General features: G+C 39.4%; 3 protein-coding genes across 3 annotated transcripts in view; all 3 read right to left on the minus strand.

Moving 5' to 3' along the window:
- Nucleotides 1-11,057, minus strand: part of mtap (methylthioadenosine phosphorylase) — a 19,178-nt gene extending 8,121 nt beyond the window's left edge. The window contains exons 1-6 of the mRNA XM_050044771.1: nucleotides 10,914-11,057; nucleotides 8,375-8,461; nucleotides 8,191-8,249; nucleotides 7,799-7,966; nucleotides 2,710-2,812; nucleotides 1,674-1,913 (exon numbers count right to left, since the gene is read on the minus strand). Of these exons, the coding sequence (XP_049900728.1) occupies nucleotides 1,674-1,913; nucleotides 2,710-2,812; nucleotides 7,799-7,966; nucleotides 8,191-8,249; nucleotides 8,375-8,461; nucleotides 10,914-10,937 (681 nt within the window). The 5' untranslated portion in view covers nucleotides 10,938-11,057. The remainder of the gene's footprint in view (nucleotides 1-1,673; nucleotides 1,914-2,709; nucleotides 2,813-7,798; nucleotides 7,967-8,190; nucleotides 8,250-8,374; nucleotides 8,462-10,913) is intronic.
- Nucleotides 11,058-12,022: 965 nt separating this feature from the next.
- toporsa (topoisomerase I binding, arginine/serine-rich a) lies at nucleotides 12,023-17,853 on the minus strand. The gene is made up of 2 exons (XM_050044985.1): nucleotides 17,692-17,853; nucleotides 12,023-16,361 (listed from the first exon to the last, which is right to left on the minus strand). The coding sequence occupies exon 2, from the start codon at nucleotides 16,356-16,358 to the stop codon at nucleotides 13,992-13,994; it is 2,367 nt and encodes a 788-aa protein (XP_049900942.1). The 5' UTR covers nucleotides 16,359-16,361; nucleotides 17,692-17,853; the 3' UTR covers nucleotides 12,023-13,991.
- An 868-nt stretch (nucleotides 17,854-18,721) lies between these two features.
- On the minus strand, nucleotides 18,722-21,122 carry ndufb6 (NADH:ubiquinone oxidoreductase subunit B). The gene is made up of 4 exons (XM_050044477.1): nucleotides 20,844-21,122; nucleotides 19,954-20,046; nucleotides 19,101-19,145; nucleotides 18,722-18,855 (listed from the first exon to the last, which is right to left on the minus strand). Exons 1-4 carry the CDS (start codon nucleotides 21,021-21,023, stop codon nucleotides 18,790-18,792), a joined length of 384 nt encoding a protein of 127 aa, XP_049900434.1. The 5' UTR covers nucleotides 21,024-21,122; the 3' UTR covers nucleotides 18,722-18,789.
- Between the last annotated feature and the right edge of the window lie 1,244 nt (nucleotides 21,123-22,366).

Genomic DNA, 22,366 nt, shown 5'->3' on the forward strand with positions numbered 1-22,366 from the left:
ACATTTGTATGGACAGATCTTGTTTCTGGTTGTTATTTATTTTGGGGGGATTTTTTGTTGTTATCATTGATGTTACTGTTCTGATCTTTATTTAAAAAATGACATGCCTCTTAATTTTTTGCTGCTGTATCGAAAATGGTATCGAGTATTGAATATTTTCCTGGGTATTGATATCGATTTTGAAATTTTTTATTATTATTTCAAATGGGACATGAACAACGTGTCCTGGTTCAAAGTCCATGTTTGTTTGACCAATTCCCCAGTCCTCCAACCCACCCTACGCTGACTTTTTTCGCTCTTTATACCTAATTTGTGTGTCCACCACGACAAAAGAACCTCAGTGACTTTGCATTGGCATTGTTTTCATGTTGCCAGCACATAAAAAAAACAAAGTTCGTGCCCAACACGACGTAATGCGTTTTGTCCATTTCCTGTATTTCTATGAGACACTGCTAAAAGTTGAGTCCTGCAACTTTCAGACTAGTATCACTTTTAACAGACAGTTTGTCTGGCTCTCCGTTATGAGGATGTGTGTCGCAATCACATTTTTATCTCAGAGCTAATGTGGGTGGATTGGACACAATCGTGCAGTAACTGTTTTATTGCACACTTTGGCACAAGTGGTTCACACCTTTGCTTTTTAATGGCACAACACATATTTCTTAGTCCAAGGAAATGATTTTGCAGAGCCTGTGGTTACATGTCATACCCCTCAGGGGTTTCCTGACTCTACGTTGGGAATCACTGGTCTAAAGTGACCTGGCCAATGCTGTTCAAAGAGTTTGGTGAATCAGCTGATTAGAAGGAATTGGGTTTAAACGTAGGGGGAAATGCCAAAGGGAATTTGTAAGCAGTAGAGGAATTAATAGGGTGAAATCAGGCAAGATATGGTCATACAGCGTAAAAAACTAAGATTAGAATGAACAGAGATAAATCTAAATTTAGGATACTATGGCCTAGACAAGAAAAAGTCAAGCGAATATGCCCTTGAGCGTGCTCATTTATTAGTGTCATAAACCGTCAGATGAAATTAAGTATTAAATTAAGTAAAATGGGTAGGTCAAGCATCCACTGTAGCTCCAGGACACCAGTACTAAGATGTGGTTATCCTTGGCAGGAGAAGACAGTGGAGAAGGCTATGACAAGTTTTCTTTTTTCCAAGAACCTCCACCAAGAAGGGAATGCCAGTTGTTGTTCGTCATGATACAGAGGAGGCATGATAGCATGCTGTCCTATGAGCTAGTTTAGCAACTTTGCTGGTAAGCTAGCAATGAGCATAGATGGATCTGGGTCAGGTGTCAGTCACCATGATGGTTTACACAGTAGATAAATAATAAAATGCTATATTAAGCCAATGTTATTCACCTGCTGGTACACTGACAGCTTTTATCCAGGTGTTCTCCAGTGAAGGTAAGGTTAATGCTAAAAGACAGCAACCTGGTAACGTTGGTAACTAAATAAATCTAAGGCCAATAAAAGCAAATAACATTTAATAAATATGCCACTGCTGCCTGCACACACAAAGAAACAATAGGAAGGAAGCGATGTTGCCCAATGTGCACCGACTGTGCATCCCACTTTCCCGACACTGACTCACACAAGGCTCAAACAAGGACAGAGGAGACATCAAAGTAATAAAAACGGCTGTTAGAGACCTCCAGCCTGCCACTCACCGCCTCCTCATGCTCCTTCCAACAGTCGTAGTCTGTTGCCATGGCGATGCTGGCATAGCACAAGCCGGCCTCCTTGGCGAGGACCACCTCTGGCACAGTGGTCATGTTGATGACGTCAGCGCCCCACTGGCGGAACATCAGGCTCTCGGCCCGCGAGGAGAAGCGGGGGCCCTCGATGCTCAACATGGTCCCTCGCACATGGCACTTGACCCCAAGGCTCCGCGCCACCTCCACCAGAACCTGCACCGGGACATGGAGTTAATAGTTGTCAGCATTAAGTCAGTGGGAGAAGAGGTGGGAACTGCTGACATGGTTTTAATAGCTGTTCATCTCATTCTCTAAACTGTAGTGTTGAAGGAGTAAAACACAGTGTACTGTGCTGTGGGGTATGATACTGTTTTAGACTATTGAAGATCAGCAGATATTTATTTTTATAGCAAAGACTGCCCTCATCACAAGATGTTTTTGTGCATCTACTAGTTTTTGTGACTAAATTTTTCAATATAAACATACAGGGAATTGCAGGACAACAGCAATCTCACTGCTTTGCCTTTGCTCCTGTGAGATTTTGCTAACTCAAGAGACAGAATTCCCTAAATCTTTAAGTCTAATCAAAGTTTACAATCTGTAGTTACATCCTAAATATGAGATTTGAGCATAAGGGAGATCTCATAGTAATTTCATGTATCTAGATATTACTGATTAAGTGATTCAGCTGTCAGCAAATTTTAGCCTCAACCCTGCAGCTCATGTGCACTTTTTCCATGTCACTACTATTTTCACACTTCTGGTCTATTTTGGTCGGGCCAACGTACATCATTGTAAAAGAATATATTTTGACATGATATAATGCTATATAAATGAAATATTAATGCACAATATAAATAACAGCTTAAAGGAAAATGTTAAGAACAGAAACAATACTAAAAAGTTAAATAAAAGTTCAATTTTAGAGGCATTTGGTAAAACAAGAGTACCAAAGCTGAGATAGTACAGGAAGTGAAATCTGTAAATGTAAAGGTATTTAGGGACTCGCCTCTCTGGTTCTGTTGCAGAAAGGCTCAGCCATGGGGATGTGACACACTCCTGGGGGGCTGGTGGGCTGCCCATCATACAGCGTCTGAGCTCTCTTGGTAGTCCTGGCACAAAGAAGCAAACAGGAAGTAGAGACAGTTAGTGTCAAGGCAGCACAGGCAAATTCCAGATGTTGTTTTTAGGTTAAATTGTTCCAAATAAACCAAAACCATATAAAATAATACCTTAATTTTTGTTTTGCTACATGCTTTATGTTAAAGTAGAGCTGAATAATGAACAATTAATTGTTTTTTTTTAACCATTTAAATTCATTTATGTCAGATTGGCAAATTTTTAAACCTGAGCAAATACTGTAAGTTTAGCTATGACCGAGTGGACAAAACAATTCTTAGAAACCTAGTCAACATAAACATTAATGGTATGGAGAACCAAGCAACAAAGTAAAGGTTATTTTGGGTCACAATAATAATATCAAGTTGCCATTTTATAATCCTCTAAAGCAGCCACTGTTTTAGAAACACCACATATCCATACTAATTTGAGCTACGTTACTTCATCAGCTATAGAAAATAACATTGATGATACACTGGGTGAAACCATATCTATGGAGGATTGCTGTGGTCATTTCATCCCACACAACTAAATTCCATGACTTTTCCAGGTTTTCCATGACAGTGGGAACCCTTGACAAGTTTATCAAAGTGGTTAAATAGCCTCTGTCATTTAAGAAAAACCTCACCAATCTTTACACTGTCTGTTCCTACACAGACAATTCTTTCCGACAGGGAAATAAACTGAAAGTGAAACGGTCTTCAAAAACATTTAGCCTTGCTGAACGCAGGAGTTGCTGCGCTACCGCTGCCTCAATTGAGTTTGTTTGTAATATGGTCTAGCTTTGTTGTTTTAGAGGGTGAGTTCAAATTCACTAAACAGTCTTGCTGTAGTTACACACGGCTCCCTGTGACTTCAGTTCATCAAGAATTCTTTCCATTTCTGGATTCTTTGTTCACCACAGGCATGCAGGAAAAACATTTTCTTTGCTAATTCAAGGTAACACAGGGTGAGTAATTGATACACAAATGATCATGTGCGGGGGTGAGGTATTCCTTTAAACTATTCACTGTGTCATGAAGAGTCCTTTTACATCTATCCAGGACAATAAAAGCATTAACAGAAAGAAGCAGAATCCTGGTCTCCCGCACCACACCAACAACGGTCGTCTAATTTCCAGCTCTGCTGAGTCAGTGGGGTTCCACCAGGCACAGCGCCAGCCTGCCTCCCTTCAGCTCTTTATTGAGCCGGGTCATGAGTATACAAGAGACTGACTCACTTAGCCCAGTGACCTGAGAACACCAGGGATTTTGTGTCACCCTGTATCCCCTCCGCTTGTTTTGCGAGCACTGAATTCTAATTAAGTGTGCGGTTATTTCAGGGTATATGGATCATTATGTAATGGGGTGATAATGGGATAACTAGATTCCTCAGTAGTGCTGATTCATTGCTGCTTTTCTTCTATTTTTCCCATGGATTGCCTATGCACACCGCAATTATCTCAGACATCCAAAATATGAACGTCTGCGTCGACGGTAATCTTTTAAGTTGATGCCCAACCCTATCTCTTAGTCATAGCTCTGGCATTGGAAGACTAAAGTCGTTGCTTAAATAGATCGAGCCAGCTGCAGCTCCACCCTGCTGGAAATTCAATAACAGTAGTGTGTGGGGATAAACTGCGAGTGGAGTACAATGCCTGGTTATGTTATGGAAATCAAGTTATCTGGGGCTGGCATTTCATTTGCAGTGTCATGTCAGGATCGTTGTTGCAAAGAATGGCTCCCACAGCCTTTAATTATCAAAGATTTAAATCATTCCTAAAATGCAAAAAGAGCTAGTATGGACTATTAAGCATTGGATGTAAATACTGCAACACCATCCCATAAGTCACAGCAGTATGCAGATTTTATTACCAATTATATAAAGCCTACTACTCTTTGACATGACAAACAGATCGGCATAAAAATCTAAACTGGATTTAAAGGGTCAAACCTCAGTGCAAAAAGCATTTAAGGTCCATAGGAGACATAAATGCTTATAACCGAACACATTCAGCATCCTGCGGCGACCAAGTAGCCAACAAAAAAAACTAAGCACTGCTGACATCACAATTGTGGAATCAATAAAGTAAGGCCTTCACAAACACGTGGTCACATGCTGCAGGACAAGTCTGAACAAGTCCCAACAAGCAACTTCCTCATTTTCGATAAACAGATCTCGTCTGTGCTTGATGCTGGTAGTCGAGTGCTTCACTAACACGGCCAAGCAAAGCCACAGGCAGCGTGATGCAGTTGTATGCAAGTGTGCAGGGGGGGAAACACTGACACAGCTGTGGGGAGGCAGTTTAACTACTAATCACAGTTCAAGCAGCTGTATGGCGACTCATCGGTGACATAAGCCACGCTGCTGAAACAGCACCTCTCACTGCACATATTGAGTTATTTAATGGAATTAAGCTGACAGAGGCTCTCATACGCCCACAGGGTCATGCTATACGTATACGCCGCCTGGAGGTCGGACACTGCTGAGAGAGTATGCTTTCCCATGTCAGTTAAACAGGAAAATGTCTCAGGTTTGCCACCAAGTGAGTTTGACTTCCTAGTGATCAAAACCCACAAATTCAAGGTTTTTTTGTGACTTAAGCCTCCCACAAAATAAATATGTGTATTCATTAGAGATCTAAATAAACAGGAATCAGTCAGCCTAGTTCATATGTGGTCAGCTTGCACCAAAATCAGTATCAAAACCACAACAGCACAGTCAGTTAATACCAACCCAAACTCTTAATATCACAGGAAGTAAAGTCAACTCCAAAACGAGGGAGGGAAAGTACATCTTCATGTGAACCAGAGCTCTCCATGACAGCGACTAAAACATGATAGTGGGTATTACCTGAGTAGAGTGAGTGAATGACAACTGTAGGCTGAAATTCTCACAACTCAGAGAAAGTGATACACCAAATGAAACATGACACAGACAGGAAGGAGCCCTGTTTACAAAAATATCACTGTTAAATATTGTGTTGCCGTCAACTGTTTCCACGGGAGGAACGTCGCACTTACAGCTGCAGTTTCTAATTCTCACTGAAGCCCTGAGCAAACTATGACACCGTGACAATTCTTCCCACTTAACTCTGTAGTGAACAAATATTGGCTTTGACGAATGTGTCAGACGTGGTGAGTCAGGTCCTTCCTCCCTTTGCTCACTCAGCGATCTGGACACTTTTGTCACACAGTAACATGAATCATTCCACTGAGATGTGTGGGAAGATGCCTGAACTTGCTGTATGAGAGACAGTACAGCGTAAGAAGCAATAACAACAACAACCTTGGACAGAAGGTCAAACTATTTAGAGAAACACATTAAGGCTGTTAATAAAATCTTAATTGATGGGGTTTTGCTTGTAAAATATTAGACAACAATGTAGCCATTTTATTCATGTAAACCTCATAACTGTAATGCTTTCCAGATATCAAAAGGGTGAGTCCATTTACACACACAGTTACACGCTTATCTAAGGGTGTATAATGTCATAGAATATGGTATGACATGAATGCCGTGTTAAAAAGAATAAGGCTGTTGTGTGAGAATGTCAAATGTATGATTTAATGGTCTTTTAAACATACATAAAGAAGCGTGATTGGACAGTATAAAGTGGTACTAAGCTCCTTAATGCATTTCGGAAATTGGAAAAAATGTGTACTTTCGTCAACAGGAAGAGACAAATAATATTTTTGACCGCATCTGAATTGTGCCTTGAATTACACATATGGTGTTTGTCAATTTAAAAGATAATTTTGCAAGTCAAGAAAGCCACAGTTTGTCTTAAAACTGTTGAAGTATGATACTGTGAAAATCAGTAATTAGAATGACTACACAAGTCGAGCAGGTGACGTCACACCTTCCTCTATTGCTGAAGCTATGATGGCTGTGTGTTTTGTACCGGGATGTAGTTGAATGAGTAACAGGTCTTACTCATTCTTTCGCTTCCAAGCTGATAAAAGATTTGCTTGATAAAACGCACCAGGTTATATTTTTGCAGGGACCATAGCTAAGTTACCTTACTAGCTAGCTAACTAGTATAGGTGACGTATATTGTGTGAGACAAGGACGTGGTTTTTACACAAAACTTAACAGTACTACTACCACAAACTGCAACTGTCTTGGCTTGAAAAATTATCTTTTAAAAAAAACAAACATGTAATCCATTGCACAATCCAAACAGGATGAAAAAAAAATTTGTTTCTCGCCATTGACCATGGGGGACACCTGAGGGGAGCAGGTTCTGAGGTATATCAAGGACAGATGGATTCTCTGCATTAATGTTTGCATATTCAAATCACACAGGTGGTATTCTTCACACACCAGGGAAAGTAGAATTACGAATTGCGATATGACTCGCCAACCCGTCAAGTTACAGTTTACATCCCTGTCTGTCCACACTCATATGTAGCCATGATAGTAGCTGACCTTTGACTGTTTGGATTTATCATTTTATCCTAATTTTGTCATAATTGGCATATGAATTCTTGAGGTATGGCCAATAACTTGTTTTGTGAGGTCACAGAGACCTTTGATCACTGAAATCTAATCATCATCCTTGAGTCCAAGTGGACGTTTGTGCCAAATTCGAAGAAATTCTATCAAGACCGTCTTGAGATATCGCATTCACAAGAATGGGACAGATGGACACCCTGAAAACATAACGCCTCTGACCACAACTGTCGCCAGCCTGAAGGTAAAAAAAAAGCTACCTGCATGCTTTTTGTAAATGCAGTTGTTTACTTTTTGTAGCCTGTGTGTTGACGTCTTGCAACAACTTAGTGTTATCTCTTTGTACCACTTAACTTTCCCTCACTATGATGACCAGCTTTTCGCCACAGAAGGAAACAAAACTCAGGATAAACAGTCAGCTAAACACATTTTTCTCATTTTAAAAACAGAGGACAATTATTTTAAAAATAATTGCTGAGAGTACGTGGAAAGAAGAAACAAATATCTCAACCATAACTTGCTGTTGTGGTCACAACGCCACTCACCTGTCAATGAACTGATCGATGATGACAATGTCTCCTGGCTGAATCTCCTCCCGCAGTGAGCCACAGGCCGTAGTGACCAACAGATGTGTGCAGCCCTCTTCTTTCAGTGCCCAGATGTTGGCCTGGTAGTTCACATTGGACGGCATAATAGTGTGTTGTCTCCCATGCCTGAAAGGATGGGGAAAAGCAGCATTCAATATACACATTATTTATTTTTTATTGACTTTTAGGGTGAAGGTCAGAAACATGAGAATATAGAGTGTGCCTGGCATTTCGTTGTTAGATGGCATGAAATATTAAAGAGATGCAGTATAAATAAATATCCACTAGATGGTGCTGATAGATAACTAATTTCAATGACTCACATTTCAAAGTAAAACACCCTTTCCTACCTTGCAAGAAGCACACACTCCACGTTCTTAATCTTCCCCAGGATCAGAGCATCAGATGGCTGTTGAAAAGGAGCAGAGTAATCAAATTACATGCAAATACACTACTGTAAGGAAACGTTTACAGTGGCAAAATAGGCCAGGATGTCAGCAGACCTTATTGATTACACTGCTGTACACAACTAACCTTTCCGTACGGTGTGTCGACATAGCGCTCGGTCCTTCCCTCCAAGATATCTGGATCATCAAGTCCTGAACCACCAATAATTCCAATCTAAACAAAAATGGGAAAGTCATTAACACACACATATATATCACAATCAATATCCGATCAAAACACTCCCATGTGTATTTATTCAGTCTATCCCAGCTGACATTGATTGGGCGAGAGGTGGGGTACACCCTGGACAGGTCGCCACACTATCACAGGGCTGACACATAGAGACAACCATTCACACTCACATTCACACCTACAGACAATTTAAAGTCACCAATTAACCTGCATGTCTTTGGACTGTGGGAGGAAGCTGGAGTACCCAGAGAAAACCCACGCTGACATGGGGGGGGACATGCAAACTCCGCACAGAAGGTTTTAAATACAGTAATGGGGAATTAGGGCATGGATAAAAGCAGAAAATTAAAAAGAAAAAATATGGTGCTTAAAAATATTGGAGCACAAATTCAAATCTGACACTAACCAAATGACAAATTTAAAGACTCCAATGACAAGACTACATGCAGTTATTTGCCCCTCAGGGGAAACGCTGTAGGTGTCTGCACACATTTACAGTACTGTTTATATTCAGTTAACACTATTGCCCCAGAGGTGAGTGTATTTACTCATGTACTTAACCTCTACTCTTATCTTAGAAGATTTCAGAGGCTGTATTTTTTTTTTTTACTCCACTATATTTACTTGACAGCTGTATTAGCTACTAGTACTTTGCAGACTGATTTATAAGATATGATATAGCAGATTCTACAATATGATGCATAGTCACTGATAATTGTTCAAATTGGTTCCAGCTCGAACCAGCGACAGCATTGCTGCTAACATATTAATCAATGCATGATAATTATGCTGCAATATTACAACATGGAGTTACTGTTGTTGTAGTAATACTTGTAATTCCTTTCAGCTTTCAGCTAGGGGTGGGAAGCACCAGAGGAGCCCTGATACGATATCATGATACTTGAGTCACGATACAATATTACTGCGATTTCAAATATGTTGTGATATGCTGAGTATAGGAGCCACATCTGCTTATTTGTCTGCCTCACGGTTACGTCAGGTCTCCACGGGTGGCAGTGTAGGGATTCTTTATAAGCACAGGTGTAGGTGGTCAGGCGAGGCATGACTCACTCCTTTTGTTTTCCAGCAGTATCACATCATAAGTTTTCTTATTGCATTAATCAAGTCATGTTTTTGTTGTAACCTTTCGACTATTAAATGGGAACATCACCCGAACTTGAGCAACAGTCTGGACAGTTGTTTTGTTATCAAGAGCGTGTCAAAAACAGTCTCCCACACCCATGCAGAGTGACTACAGGAGGGCAGGATAGTCGCTATACTGAGTATTGTGATAAAATATATTGCAATATTGCGATTTATGACCAGTTTTGAACTATAAATTAAGTCCCTAAAGGAAAGCTGTCGACATCTGGGGGGGTTTTATTCAGCAAAAATGTATCTAATGGACTGAAAAAGCTATTGATTATATTATTCTCAGAGACTACCTAAAGTTTAATATGTATTTGTCATATTCATAATTGATTTAACTTAAAAAATGATACTTGGCAACTTTTATTTCAGGTAAGAACAATGGTTAAGAAAGTATTCAGATTCTTTACTTATGTAAAAGTACTAGTATCACAGTAGAACACAATGTTCTGTTACCTTTGCATTGAGTATGCAAGTAATATCAGTAAAATATAGGTATTAAAAGTAAAAGTACTCAATGCAGAAAATGGCCCCTGTGACTGTTATATTATTATATATTAAATCACTGGATTATTGTCACTTATGCATTGATGTAAAGCAGGATTTTATTGCTGTAGACGTTTGAGGTGGAGCTATTTATTTGTACTACTTTGTATGAGAGTGCAACTGATGACATTTTTTATTATTGTTGTTAGCTATACTTGTATATCCTGCTGTGTTTAAGAGCACATCATATCTGTACAGTAAACAGTAACTACATCTGTCAAATGATTGTAGAGGAATAAAAAGTACATTTCCATCAGTCATGTGTCCATCAAATGTAGTGGAGCAGGAGTAACGTACAAAATAAGATGAACAGAAAAGACAGTAAAAGTACCTCATATTAGTACTTAAGTAAGATACTTGAGTAAAAGTACTCAGTTACTCTCCCCACAGTTAAAGTACCTGCAGACAGCTGTCACACTCACATTAACTGTAACGTTAACTACCTGAGATGCTTCACCTATATAAGCTAGCTATGTTAACAGTACCACAGCTAGCATGTTAGCTTGTGTTACTATGGCCGTTAACTTTAGAGAGTGGAGGCTACAGCTTTGCTAACTAACACAGTCCGATGCTAACAGCTAGTTAAGAGCTTTTCCCGCACTTACAGGTCTGTCACAGCAGCACATCTGGCATGTTACCTAGCCACATGCAGTCACAGTGATTTCTCTCTGTCTGTGCTCAAACACACCATGTTCACACAGTAACACTTTAAATGTGAGGTCAAATTTTAGGTTCTTACCTTAATGGGAGCTGTGGAAGCCATGTCGACTCTGTTCTTGACTGTAAAAGTGAAGATTTGTGAAGAAGTTTGGAGGAAGACCTTTTATAGCCACACAACCGTTAACATCCGTCAGTTCAACGGACTACAGTCCCTTCCTGTTTGCTCGCCTTCAAAATAAAGGCATGGCAATGAACAAACATGTTAGATTACATAGCCTTGGGCTGTTTATCTGGTCTACCGACATTACCCTCTAACCGTTATTCAAAGCAACTATTTATTCACCTTTCTATTTATCTTACAACAAGCCGTTGGTTACAATTCATTTGACTACAAGCTTTTTTTTTTCTTTTTTAAAGAAATTCAACTTTATTGGACACATTCATAAAAGAGTAGGTATATCCCATATTTTCCTCAAAGCAATTGTTTACTATATTTTTTTTCTTAACAAAAATTGTTAAATTTTAAATTTTTATTTCATTTATTTTTTTCCCAATTTTTATTAAGAAAATTTGGAATGTTCCTACTCCATGTTATGAATGTGTCCAATAAATTTGAATTTATTAAGTGCAACACTTGAGTAAAAGCACTTGAAAATGAGTAACATATATAAATATTTCATGGTATGAAAATAATGTAAAAATGAAGGTGATGGCACGACAGATAACTGAGATGTGGTTAAAAGATAACAAAAACAAAAACCACCAGAGTTTGCTCAACAAAAAAAGCAAAACTGAAATATTTAAATAATATAACATTTTTTGCCCATTTATATTTTTAGATAAGAAATTGTTTACTATATTTATATATATATTATTTTCTTAATAAAAAATGTGTTGTTGTTTTTACAATTTTTATTAAGAAAATTTGGAATATTCCTACTCCATGCTGTGAATGTGTCCAGTAAAGTTCGAATTTATTAAGTGCAATACTTAAGTAAAAAAAATGAGTAATATATATATATATATATATGTATGTATGTATGTATGTATGTCTATATATATGTCATGGTATGAAAATAGTGTAAAAATAAAGGTGATTGCACGACAAATAATTGAGACGAGGTGAAAAGATAAAAACAAAAAAAGTCAGAAAACCCTTTCCCAGAAGGTTTTAAAAGGTCTTTACAAAAAAATCAAACCAAAAAGAAGTGATATGAAAACAATCTACAAACAAATGTTCAATCGTTTCCCCTTCACAATTTTGGGAAGAAATTACAGATATTAGCTTTAACAGGGACGTCCTGCTCCACTATAATACTTTCCTAATTGTGTACTCTGTCTTCATTACTTGTCTGACTGCTTTCCATGTTATAAAAGGGGTAAAAGAAATAAAGAAATTATAAGAAAGGAAAAAAACACATTTAAATTCAAACATAAGAACATGCTTTTGAAATAGTCTGCAGTTATCTGAAGAATATTATATTTAATTTGTGGTAAGACATGCATAACTGTGCAAAAACTGTGGTATAGTCCTTTAATGTGAACGTTCCCTGACTGAATGTGGCCTTGACACAGAAAATTTAGAGAACAGAGCGAGACATTTCAGTGTTGACTGTGCTCATTTAAATGGACACTGCTGTATTACACTGCTAGGAGTCCAAAGACCAACCTCACACACACACACACACTAATAAAACAGGCATTTAATTGGCTATATCATAAAGTGATCATTCATCATCTTGTTTCACTTCCTGGTTGGCTATTTCCACACACTTACAGAGCCCTCAAAAGTGTTCCCTGAACACTTTGTCACCACCAAAATGAAAGATAAATTATTATCAGTGTTTATACGACAGATTTTAAGACCGAGTTTTGCATCTAACCCTTCTACACCGAAGAGTTTCATCAGCCCAGCTCTTTGCAGATCTGTATCATAGAACGCATATGGAAGACAGGGACAAAAAAGCCTGTCTGATTAAATAAATAAACAGCCACAGCCATATCTTGATTTCAAGTGGCACCACAAACACATGGAATGTTTTGAGTTTGCTGAATTTGCATGCAACATTGTGACCACTCCTCTTATTTGTGAGGCTACAAAGCTTCTCTTCCCTACAACTGTTTTAGATCTTTGATCTAGTTTGAAGCTCTAAAACAAGATGTCAACTAGTAAACAGGGGTTTTTACTCCTCCAACACTTTATAATAATCTCATCTTGGATATGAAAACCATGTATCTATCTAGGGGTTTTAAAAGTCAGTTTTACCTGGTGTGTTTGCATAAGGGAACACCAACCCTTTTGTTTTTGGTTTGTGCTGCATGTTATGTACCAAAGATGTTTGACAACATTTTACCATTGCCAAAACACACAAAGTAAAAAAACACGTCAATCTAGCTGAAGTCACTTTAAGACAGTTGGCAAACGTATGGCCCAGGTATTATCAATATGTTCCCAACAATATTTTCAACACAATTAACCTGCGCCTCTAAGACATAAACAGAAAACCAACTGCACAAAGTTGCTCTTTACAATTTATTTTAAATAAATTCCAATACAAAAGAACCCATTCTGAAATCCAAACACCACTAGTGTATAAGTACTACTCCATGTGCAGCAGGTAGGAATTGTTTTGCTTCGAGAATATAGCGGACTTATGATGACAAAAAAGAAAAATCACTGTAATCAATATTATCCCTGAGAGCACCATAGAAATAAAATACATCCATTAAAGAAAATTTCCTGAATAAGAATTGACACTTTAAAAAAAAAAGATATGCACCTCCTAATTTAATTCCATTCTGTTCATAGTGGCACTTGGCACATAGAATAGGATTGTTTTAGGTGTTTGTGAACACAGTCAAGAAACCAGACCGTGATGGTCTTTAAAACATGGTCATTTATCCGACGCTGACAACTTTTCAGTTCACTACAGATATCTGCGTTCGTCATGTAAGCCAGCATCCTGTGAACTGTCTCAGCAGAAAACACTTTGGTGGCATGTAAAGGGATACATGTGAAACTATATCCTTCAACGTCTGGCGAACTTCAACATACTGAACATTGATTTGATCTAAAATACTGCTGGCAGACATTAGCAGCTGAGTGTGAATCCATCAGTTCCCACCACACACAGCTGGAATCTGAAATTCCAATTAACTACTCAAGCGTGTCCAGAGGGGATGGGTCCACTGGGTCATCTGTGGTACTGCTGATGGGGTTGTCCTTATTACCGCTGCTTGTCTGGGTGTCACGAGCAGAAGAGTCACTGTCACTGTCAATGGTGATGACAGCAGGTGAGTGCTTCTCAGTGCGTTCACTACTCTTGTGCCTTTTGCTTTTCTTCTTGTGTTTCTTCTTTTTCTTGTGGTGGCGCTTGCTTCGCTCGTGAGAGTTTTCCTCGTTGATGAGCTCCACACTGAGGCTCCTGCTGGTCTTCCTCGACCTGTCTTTGGATTTTTTGCGATGCTTCTCTTTGCTCTTTTTCTTGTGTTTTACAGGGGAGTCACCTTCAGCATTTGAATTGGAAAGTTCTTTTTTGGACGCTTCCTCCAAATGTCTCGTTTTGTATTTTCTCTTTCCGCCGGGCTTGTCGTTGTGAGGCCTCCTTTTCATCGAAGGGGAGCGACTGCTGGAAGGAGTACGAGAACGAGAGTGCCTCCTGTCTCGTCTCCGCGAGTCCCTGCTGCGGCTCCTGGAGTGGGAGCGCCGATCGGAGTATTTGCGGCTACTGTAATAGTAGGACCGCCTCTCTGTGTAATGCATCCCACTATTATTTCTCTTTTCGCTCTCTTCGCAGTAATGCCTATATGACTGATAGCTGCTATCACTGTCCCTCTTTTTATAATTACGGTCACATTTTGAGATCACCAAGCTCCTGGTAGAGTGCCTGCGCTCTGAACTTCTCGACCTCCTCTTTCTCCAACGGTCTCCGTCCTTTGACCAGTGCTTGTCCCTAGATCTATTATTACACTCAAATCTTCTGTCTGTATCTTTTCTGTCTGACTTACTGGACGTCTTGTGCCTCCTGGATGTCGAAGAGCTACAGCTTTCTCTTAAAGCCAAAGGATGACAATGTTCTGAATCTACATTTTCTGACTGTCCAGCACCACTTGGATCACTACTCTGTGAAGCTACAGGACTCAGACTGCAGAAGCGGATGTGCTGAGGTAGTAGAGGCACTGCTTTAATATCTTCACAGTCAGACTCATCGGAGTTAGAGGAGAGATGGACCAGCTCAGGCGTTCTCTCTGCTGTTGGCTTAACATAACCAACAATAACACAGTCATCGCTGTCATAAGACGGACACTCTTCGTTGTTAACTTCACCCTGGATCATGTCTGTTTGGTTATGAGGACTCACTTGCTGTGAAGAGGCCCTAGACTCACGTGTCTCCTCCTCTAAACTGCTGTCTGAGTCTGAGTCAAGGACTGACAGACACTCTGCCCTGCTCTGCTCTGCTGTCGTGGAGTATGATGGCCCAGGCGTCTCATCATCCCACACAGAGTGGCTCAGAGTAGAAGTGGTGTCTCCTGGCGGGTCCAAATCCGCTGAGTGCTCTTCATCCTCTGAGATAGCTATTACAGATGAATTGGAGCTGCTGCCTTCATTTGAGGAAGGGGCTGGGTAGTCGTAGGCAGCATGCTGGTCATAGGCCTCCATATTGAAGGGGGACTTTGCAAAGCTGATGAACTCATGCAGAAAGTGCTCTGTGCGCCCCTGGAGGAATGGCCTGAGCTCTTCCAGAATAGCTCCATCCTCCATGTCGTAACGTGTAATGCGTGACATGATGATGTGTTGAACTATGTTGACCAAAGAGCCGTGGGCTCCATACAGCACAATGAGTTCTCTTTTTAGCCAGGGGATCAGTCTATGCAGGCAAGCAGGATTACGTCGGAAAAACTCAGCTGAGGTGTCTCGGGAGCGGCCACCATCCCGGACATTCCGAACCCTCACTCCCCGTCGATACAGTTCCCTCCTGAAGTTCACCATTTCCTGCTCTCTGACATTGTTCACAGCCCTGCCTTCACTCACAGCTCTTCTCTTGGCTGCCAACCTCATCATCATCCGCCGGATGTAACGGTCCTGCGGCTGTTGTGGAGCATTTGCTGAGGCTTCAAACATTACTCCGTTATCTGGAGGTGGAGAGGTCCTTCCTCGCATCTGTCGATGGACCCCGGTAAGAGTTGTGCGGTATCTAAATCGCACTCCCTGAAAAGTCCCAAAAGAGGTACTTTCCACCGGCCGAAGGTCATACTTCTTGAAGTCTTGCTCCGATTTTATACTGTGATAGATTGAATGAAACGGCTGTTTGCATAGAGGGCACTCAGCTTTGTTCTTGGACCACTCATGAATACAGCGGAAACAGAACTTGTGCAGGCAGAGATCCAGGTAAGAAATGTTGTTGAATATGTCCAAACAGATGGGACACTTGGAGTCTGGCGACACCTCTGCAGACATTGTCTCAGAGGTTTTCCTTCTGCCCCTCTTCTGGCTCTGCTGCAGGGCAATCTTGATTGCTGACATGTTCTGACACGATAAGAAAAAAAGATTATTATTAGTATTAAGAAATGAAATTATTATGAAATCACACATACAAAATAAAAATGATAAGGCAGCCATAGAGTGACCTGTAAAGTCCTAATGAGGTGCTGCACTTAAGTAAAAAAATCCAACCTATAAACTTAAGTAGCTTAATTTTACAATTAACCCTACAGCTGCTAAAAATATGCTCCTGTTCACTGAAATAATTTGCACATGGTGACTTGTAAAGTGTTATTTAATGTGCCAGATGAAGTAACACATTCCACATCATGAATACAAGACTTGAACTAGAACTTGTTTCTCCAAATATACAGCATGCACCAGATTCAACCATAAATCCTTGTTGAGGATCACGACCTGCTGCTGTTGACAGCTGTGTCCTTGTCGAGGTATACTTCTTCATATTTGCTAAAGTTAACAATTTCTAATCATTATATTAACTATAAAATAAGACTTTTACCAAATAAATGTATGCCAATACATAAAATGCTTAATGGCTAGTATTTTAATGCTATTATGACATGTCAGCTGTTATAACAAGAACATAACTGTCTCTCTCCAAATGCATGTCTACCTAACCTTGCATACATTTAAAACCCCTTCATGGTGCTGCCATAGACTATATATGGGTGCTAGTCTATAAATACAAATAAACGACTTGATTTGACATTATTATACGCTGTTATGAGAACAAACATGTCTTGTAGTGACAATTAGATGAGAATAATTAACATACATGGGTGCTTGACTCGTATAAACAATGGGTATGTGGTTATGACAGCCCGTGATACGTAACTACTACTACAGCCTTAATGTTACATTAGGTCTGGTGTTGTACATGTTAAAACCTAAAAATGCCTTTGCCATCTATCGCTATTCATTTGTCACTGAGACCACTGAGAGAAACACGTCTGAATAAAGCTACTATTAGACTGATAATCGTTTTGCCCTTCAATTGCGTTGTTGTTTTCGGTTAGCATTAGCTAGCTTAGCAGCTAAGCTACAACCGTGCTGTCACCGCCTATGGTGCCCCCTCAGAAGAAGTGACTAACGTTTGCGTCGGTGTTGGGAATACGTTGTATTACTTTAAGTGTTGATATAATGTCAACAATTCTGACATGTACTATTCAACTGTTATGTCAGAGGTACATGGGCGCTACCCCTGACCGAAACTGCGAACTATAACGTTAGCTCAAGAACTGGTGAACTTGGTTAGCTAAAGTTAGCATGCTAGCTAAGTAGCGTTAGTTAGCTAGGCTAGGCTAGGACAGCTACGGCTAGCTAGGACGTTTGAGAAAAGTTGTGCAGTATTTACTTTTGGCTTCTTCGGACACGTACGCTGTTGGCAAATGATTAACCCTCTCCGTCGTGTAGAAAACCATTCATTTCCGAATAACTGTCATTCAGGAGCAACTCTTTACAAGCCCCGGAGCCTGGCTACACAACACTCCCTCCATATCCTACATTTGTATTTATTTGATTTAACTATGAGCCACTTCCGCTCTTCAGAATAAAAGCACCGTCTTTACATTTTGAAGAACCATAAAAAGAGGGGTTACAAACACACACGCACGGCCAATAAAAGATAAAAAAATATTTTAATTATCCTCATTTACATTCTTGGTGATAATAGCTATTCCACATTGTACGTGTTGCACTGTAATCCATATTTTTCCACACTTCCGGTCAATAGTGACCAGAATAAAAGTCAAAGGCCTTGTTTTTTTTATGTTGTATGACACCACGTGCCTTACATGTAGTGTTATTTATAAGGTGAGGATTCTCACTCCAGCTATTAGCAGTCTGAAACACCACCTGAGTCACAGCAGTGTAAAAGCAGCACAGTTGGTTGTCTCTTTATGTTGTAGTAGAGTTGGTATAAATCTGAAATTTAAAACCAACATATACATTTGCATCCTACCTATAAAGCTCTCAATCAAACACTGCAAACTTATTTTCTCTTTTTAACTGATATCTTTCCGTTTACTGCATTTGAATGCTTCATCTTTGCATTACATTCGAATCCCAAATTTGAATTTCCACTCAGGGGGTCAATAAAGTATATCTTATCTTATCTTATCGTATCATCCTGCCTCAAAAGGAGAGGAATCTATCAAGTCAAGTAAAATGTAATCAAATTGTTATTTACAGCCAAGTGCTGCCCCACTAAGGTTGAGTTTACAAAACATTGTTATCTGTAAACAAACGTGATCCAATAGTGAGCTGGGAAATGTATTTCTAAGAAATACTACAGCCTCTCACTCATGTAAGCATAAAAAAAATTACTTCTCCACTGTAGTATGTTACTATTTACATTCATTTGTAAAATCACACATACTCATAAATGATTTTGTAATATTTTATTGTCATATACACAGTTTTTACAACAGAAAATCAATGAAATATTTCAACTTCAGTGATGACCATGACTCTCTGGGAGACCTGGAACAACTTCGCCGGTCTCCAGAATGGTGTCACCCTTAACACAAAAACAAGGACAAAAAATTTGAAATACTCTTTTCCAACAATGAGACATCTCAGAGAGCAACTCCTCTAGACTGTTGTCAGCACATCTCAAGACTGTGGCCTGACAATCAGATCTCACTATGGCTGATAAAGTAAGCTAATATGCAGTTGTGCGTACAAACAATACAAATGACGATTATAGTAATTATAGAAAGGACAAAAGCACAATGGTAGAATTAATGAATTAATTATACTTACAGGGAACAGCTTGGGTTTCAGTTCCACAATGCCATAAGGCCTTTTCTGTGGGGCACAAAGATATTGTTATTTAGTATGCTGACATATGCATGAATTGAGTACGTGATGTGTGTAGTGATGTAATGTACCCTTGTTTGTCAGATGCAAGAGAGAATTAAACAACATGGAATAAAGCCAATGCTGCCTGTCCGTAATTCTAAAATACTCCTGCTTCCTTTGCAAGTTACCCTTCTTGTATGCTACCTAAAGAATTAAATAACACTTTAGAACAGTGATACTCAACTTACAGCCCGTAGGCCAAATCTAGCCCATGATAAGGTGCCAGGTGGCCTGCTGACCATTAAATAAGGTGGTAAGTAAGGTGCCCATGTGCTTAAAAATATCAAAAGCTTGATAATCCCAAAAAAGGGGGTAGAATCCCCCAGACTCAACAGAAGTCCTGAGTGTCCTAAAATCCTAGAAACACCCCTGTGTACACCCGACCTGTGCAAGGCTGCTGCAACTGGACTTGCATTGCTTATTCATTTTATCTGATATATATTATGAATCATTGTTTACTGGCCCCTGGCCTTCTATCATTCTGCAAAAGTGGCCCCCGGGCAAAGCAAGTTGGGTATCCCTGCTTAGATACTAAAATATTAATATGTTATAAATCAGGAACTTAAATGTGCAAGTGCCTAAAAGAAAAGCTCATGGAGCTTAGAGGTTTGACTCTAATGCACATAACTTCCAGGAGTCCTGCTTATGAAGTCATAAAATTCTGTTCAGCACTATTCATATGGGTCTCTAATCTGTTTACTCACTATTAATTTGCGAATATAACAAATTGTGTTTAATATTTCTGTTGACTTACAGCAATGTGGTATTTCACATAGTAGTGGACAAGCCAAGCAGGTATCAACAGGCGTGTTAATGTGAAAACTCCACCTCTGTATGCTTTGTAGGTCTGGAAGGAGACACACATTAGAGACAGGTTATATTATAGAGAAGAGAATTGCATCATAAAACATAGTGATTATTCTGACTGCTTTAAAACAGGTAACCACTGCTCTGTCACTCAGCAGGTGAGGAGTTGTATGTAAAATATTCAGGTGTGAAATACTAACAAATGAAGTGTGTTTTACAAAGATGAAATTGAATCAGAATAGGTGCTGGTTTGTGTGCTTGGCTAAGGCATCTTAAAGAAGCCCCAAATGTAAAATCAATTGAGATAAAGTGGGATTGTTAGTTTCATAGAACAAATCACCACATGTAAAAGGATACTGATACCATGATCTAAACATGCTGGTAAACCTTCCTCTATAGTTTGTACACCAGTAATTTTCTTATGCTCTAATATATAATTTTATATATATAATCACATAATAATTTATGTGATTATGATGCTTTATTTGATCACATAAAAAGTCATTGCAGAATATGACATAGCCTACTGATAGGACCCTCTATACTCTACAGTCAGATGGTAAATGTAATGCAATAAGCACGTTAATTTTGTTGACACACGATTGAAATAACTACAAGCTTGTCATTTTCAGAGAGCAGTAAATTGGGTTAACCTCACCACGTTGAAGGTGGTAGCATTTAGCTGCAGTGTAGCTCTAAATACGTTAGCTTTAATAAGCTAACAACGGTTACACCGTATAAAGCGTTCAGTTTGTTTTCTGATATTTCGCATGCAAACTACTATTATCGTGGGTTGTTTTGCTAGCTAGCTAGCGTTAGCTGTGCACAGGGACTCACGTAAAGCCTCCACAGGCTCTTGGGCTCCAGGAAACCAGCCCAGAACTTGGCGATGGCGCCGGGAGGTTTAGCCTGTATCACGGGCTCCCTCGGGCTGAGCTCCTGGTCCTTCAGCCACTGCCTCCGGAGCTTCGAGAGCTGCTCGACACGGAGCTTCTCGTCTGGTGTGTAACCAGACATCTCTTGTTTCTGGATATTCAACCTCAGAAGACCTACAATGACACCATGGAGGACACTTCCCTTCGCAGGCAACGGCACCAACCACGAAGAAGAGGACAAAGCGGAAACGTGGCACGGACTGAACATTGGGACGAATTCTACTGCGACACCTAGTGGACCGGAAGAGCAACTGTGACATCATGTGTTTTCCTTTTTCTTGATTCTTCTAATTGTAAATAAAACTCATGTTATTATTCTAAGAGTGACAAAAATGTTGCGTGACTTCCAGAAGCAGTTATTTTACAACATGCAAGCAATAGATTTAGTCAGAGCTGGTAGTTCAGAGTCATATTCACTTTTATTTGCCAAGTGTGTATATAGGGAATTTGTTTTATGTTTGTTTGTCGAACATACTTTTTGGCTTTTCTTTGTTGGAATCATATTTTGTGTTTTATATTGCTTGTTTTAGAGCTGCATTTTTTTTATTTTATTTTTTTGTTCTATGTTGTCTGTCTGTTACTTAGATTGATGTCTGTCTTGGCCTGGACACCCTTGAAGTTTCTTTTTTAATCTCAGGAGGTTTTTCTGGTTAAATAAAGGTCAAATAAATAAGTAGATAAATTTTAAAAACAGGTGAAAGAGATAACATTAACGATGGCTTGATTCCAATTAGTTTCCCAATAAGCTATTCCAGTGATGCACAATGTCAGCGCCTCCCATAAGTGTTATGCAGCCATCATTGATGTTATTAAATACACCTGTGCTATTCCTACAATGACAAGTCAAAATGTCTGGCATAAAATGTCTGTGTACTTACACATAAATAGACATAACGGCTAGGAGCAAGGACAACAAAGCTGGACAAATAAAGGTAAAACATAGACAGAATTACTGTGTACACAGGTGTGTGAAAGAATAGGTGTTTATATAATACTATAGAAATATAATTAAAGCACAAATACCCAGCAATAAGAATAAAATAAGGATATTACATAATGACATATTCATGTATGTGTTATATGTTTATGGGTGTGTTTCTGACATATTTAAGACATGTAGTAGTTTACAGAAGTCACACTTCAGTGATCAGCATAATGCCATTATTATTATCATCATCCACTAGATGGCGAAAACCACAAAGATAGGAGATAGGAACATGTACATTTCATGAGCATCATTCCTTTAAGGCATGATGTTGCATACTGGTTAAATAGGTGGCTGAATGCACCTTTCACGCTGGTTTGTAGCCCGTCATTAAACATACAAAGAGTACTCTTGGTATTGTACTTGTCAGACAGAGTGTTTCTGGATCATGTATCATATCCAGTAAGGCAGTATATCCCCAAACCACTTCAGTGTAAGAA

Source organism: Epinephelus moara, chromosome 5 (assembly GCF_006386435.1).
Source record: "Epinephelus moara isolate mb chromosome 5, YSFRI_EMoa_1.0, whole genome shotgun sequence".
In the NCBI taxonomy this organism is placed as follows: Eukaryota; Metazoa; Chordata; class Actinopteri; order Perciformes; family Serranidae; genus Epinephelus; species Epinephelus moara.

Bases quoted from the DNA above. Each gene is read 5' to 3' on its own strand.
- toporsa (XM_050044985.1), bottom strand. From the start codon at position 16,358: ATGTCAGCAATCAAGATTGCCCTGCAGCAGAGCCAGAAGAGGGGCAGA.
- ndufb6 (XM_050044477.1), bottom strand. From the start codon at position 21,023: ATGTCTGGTTACACACCAGACGAGAAGCTCCGTGTCGAGCAGCTCTCG. The intron at 19,146-19,953 runs GTAAGTCAACAG...TGTGCCCCACAG, and splicing joins ATGTGAAATACCACATTGCT to AAAAGGCCTTATGGCATTGT. The intron at 18,856-19,100 runs GTAAGTATAATT...TTTTGTGTTAAG, and splicing joins TGAAACCCAAGCTGTTCCCT to GGTGACACCATTCTGGAGAC.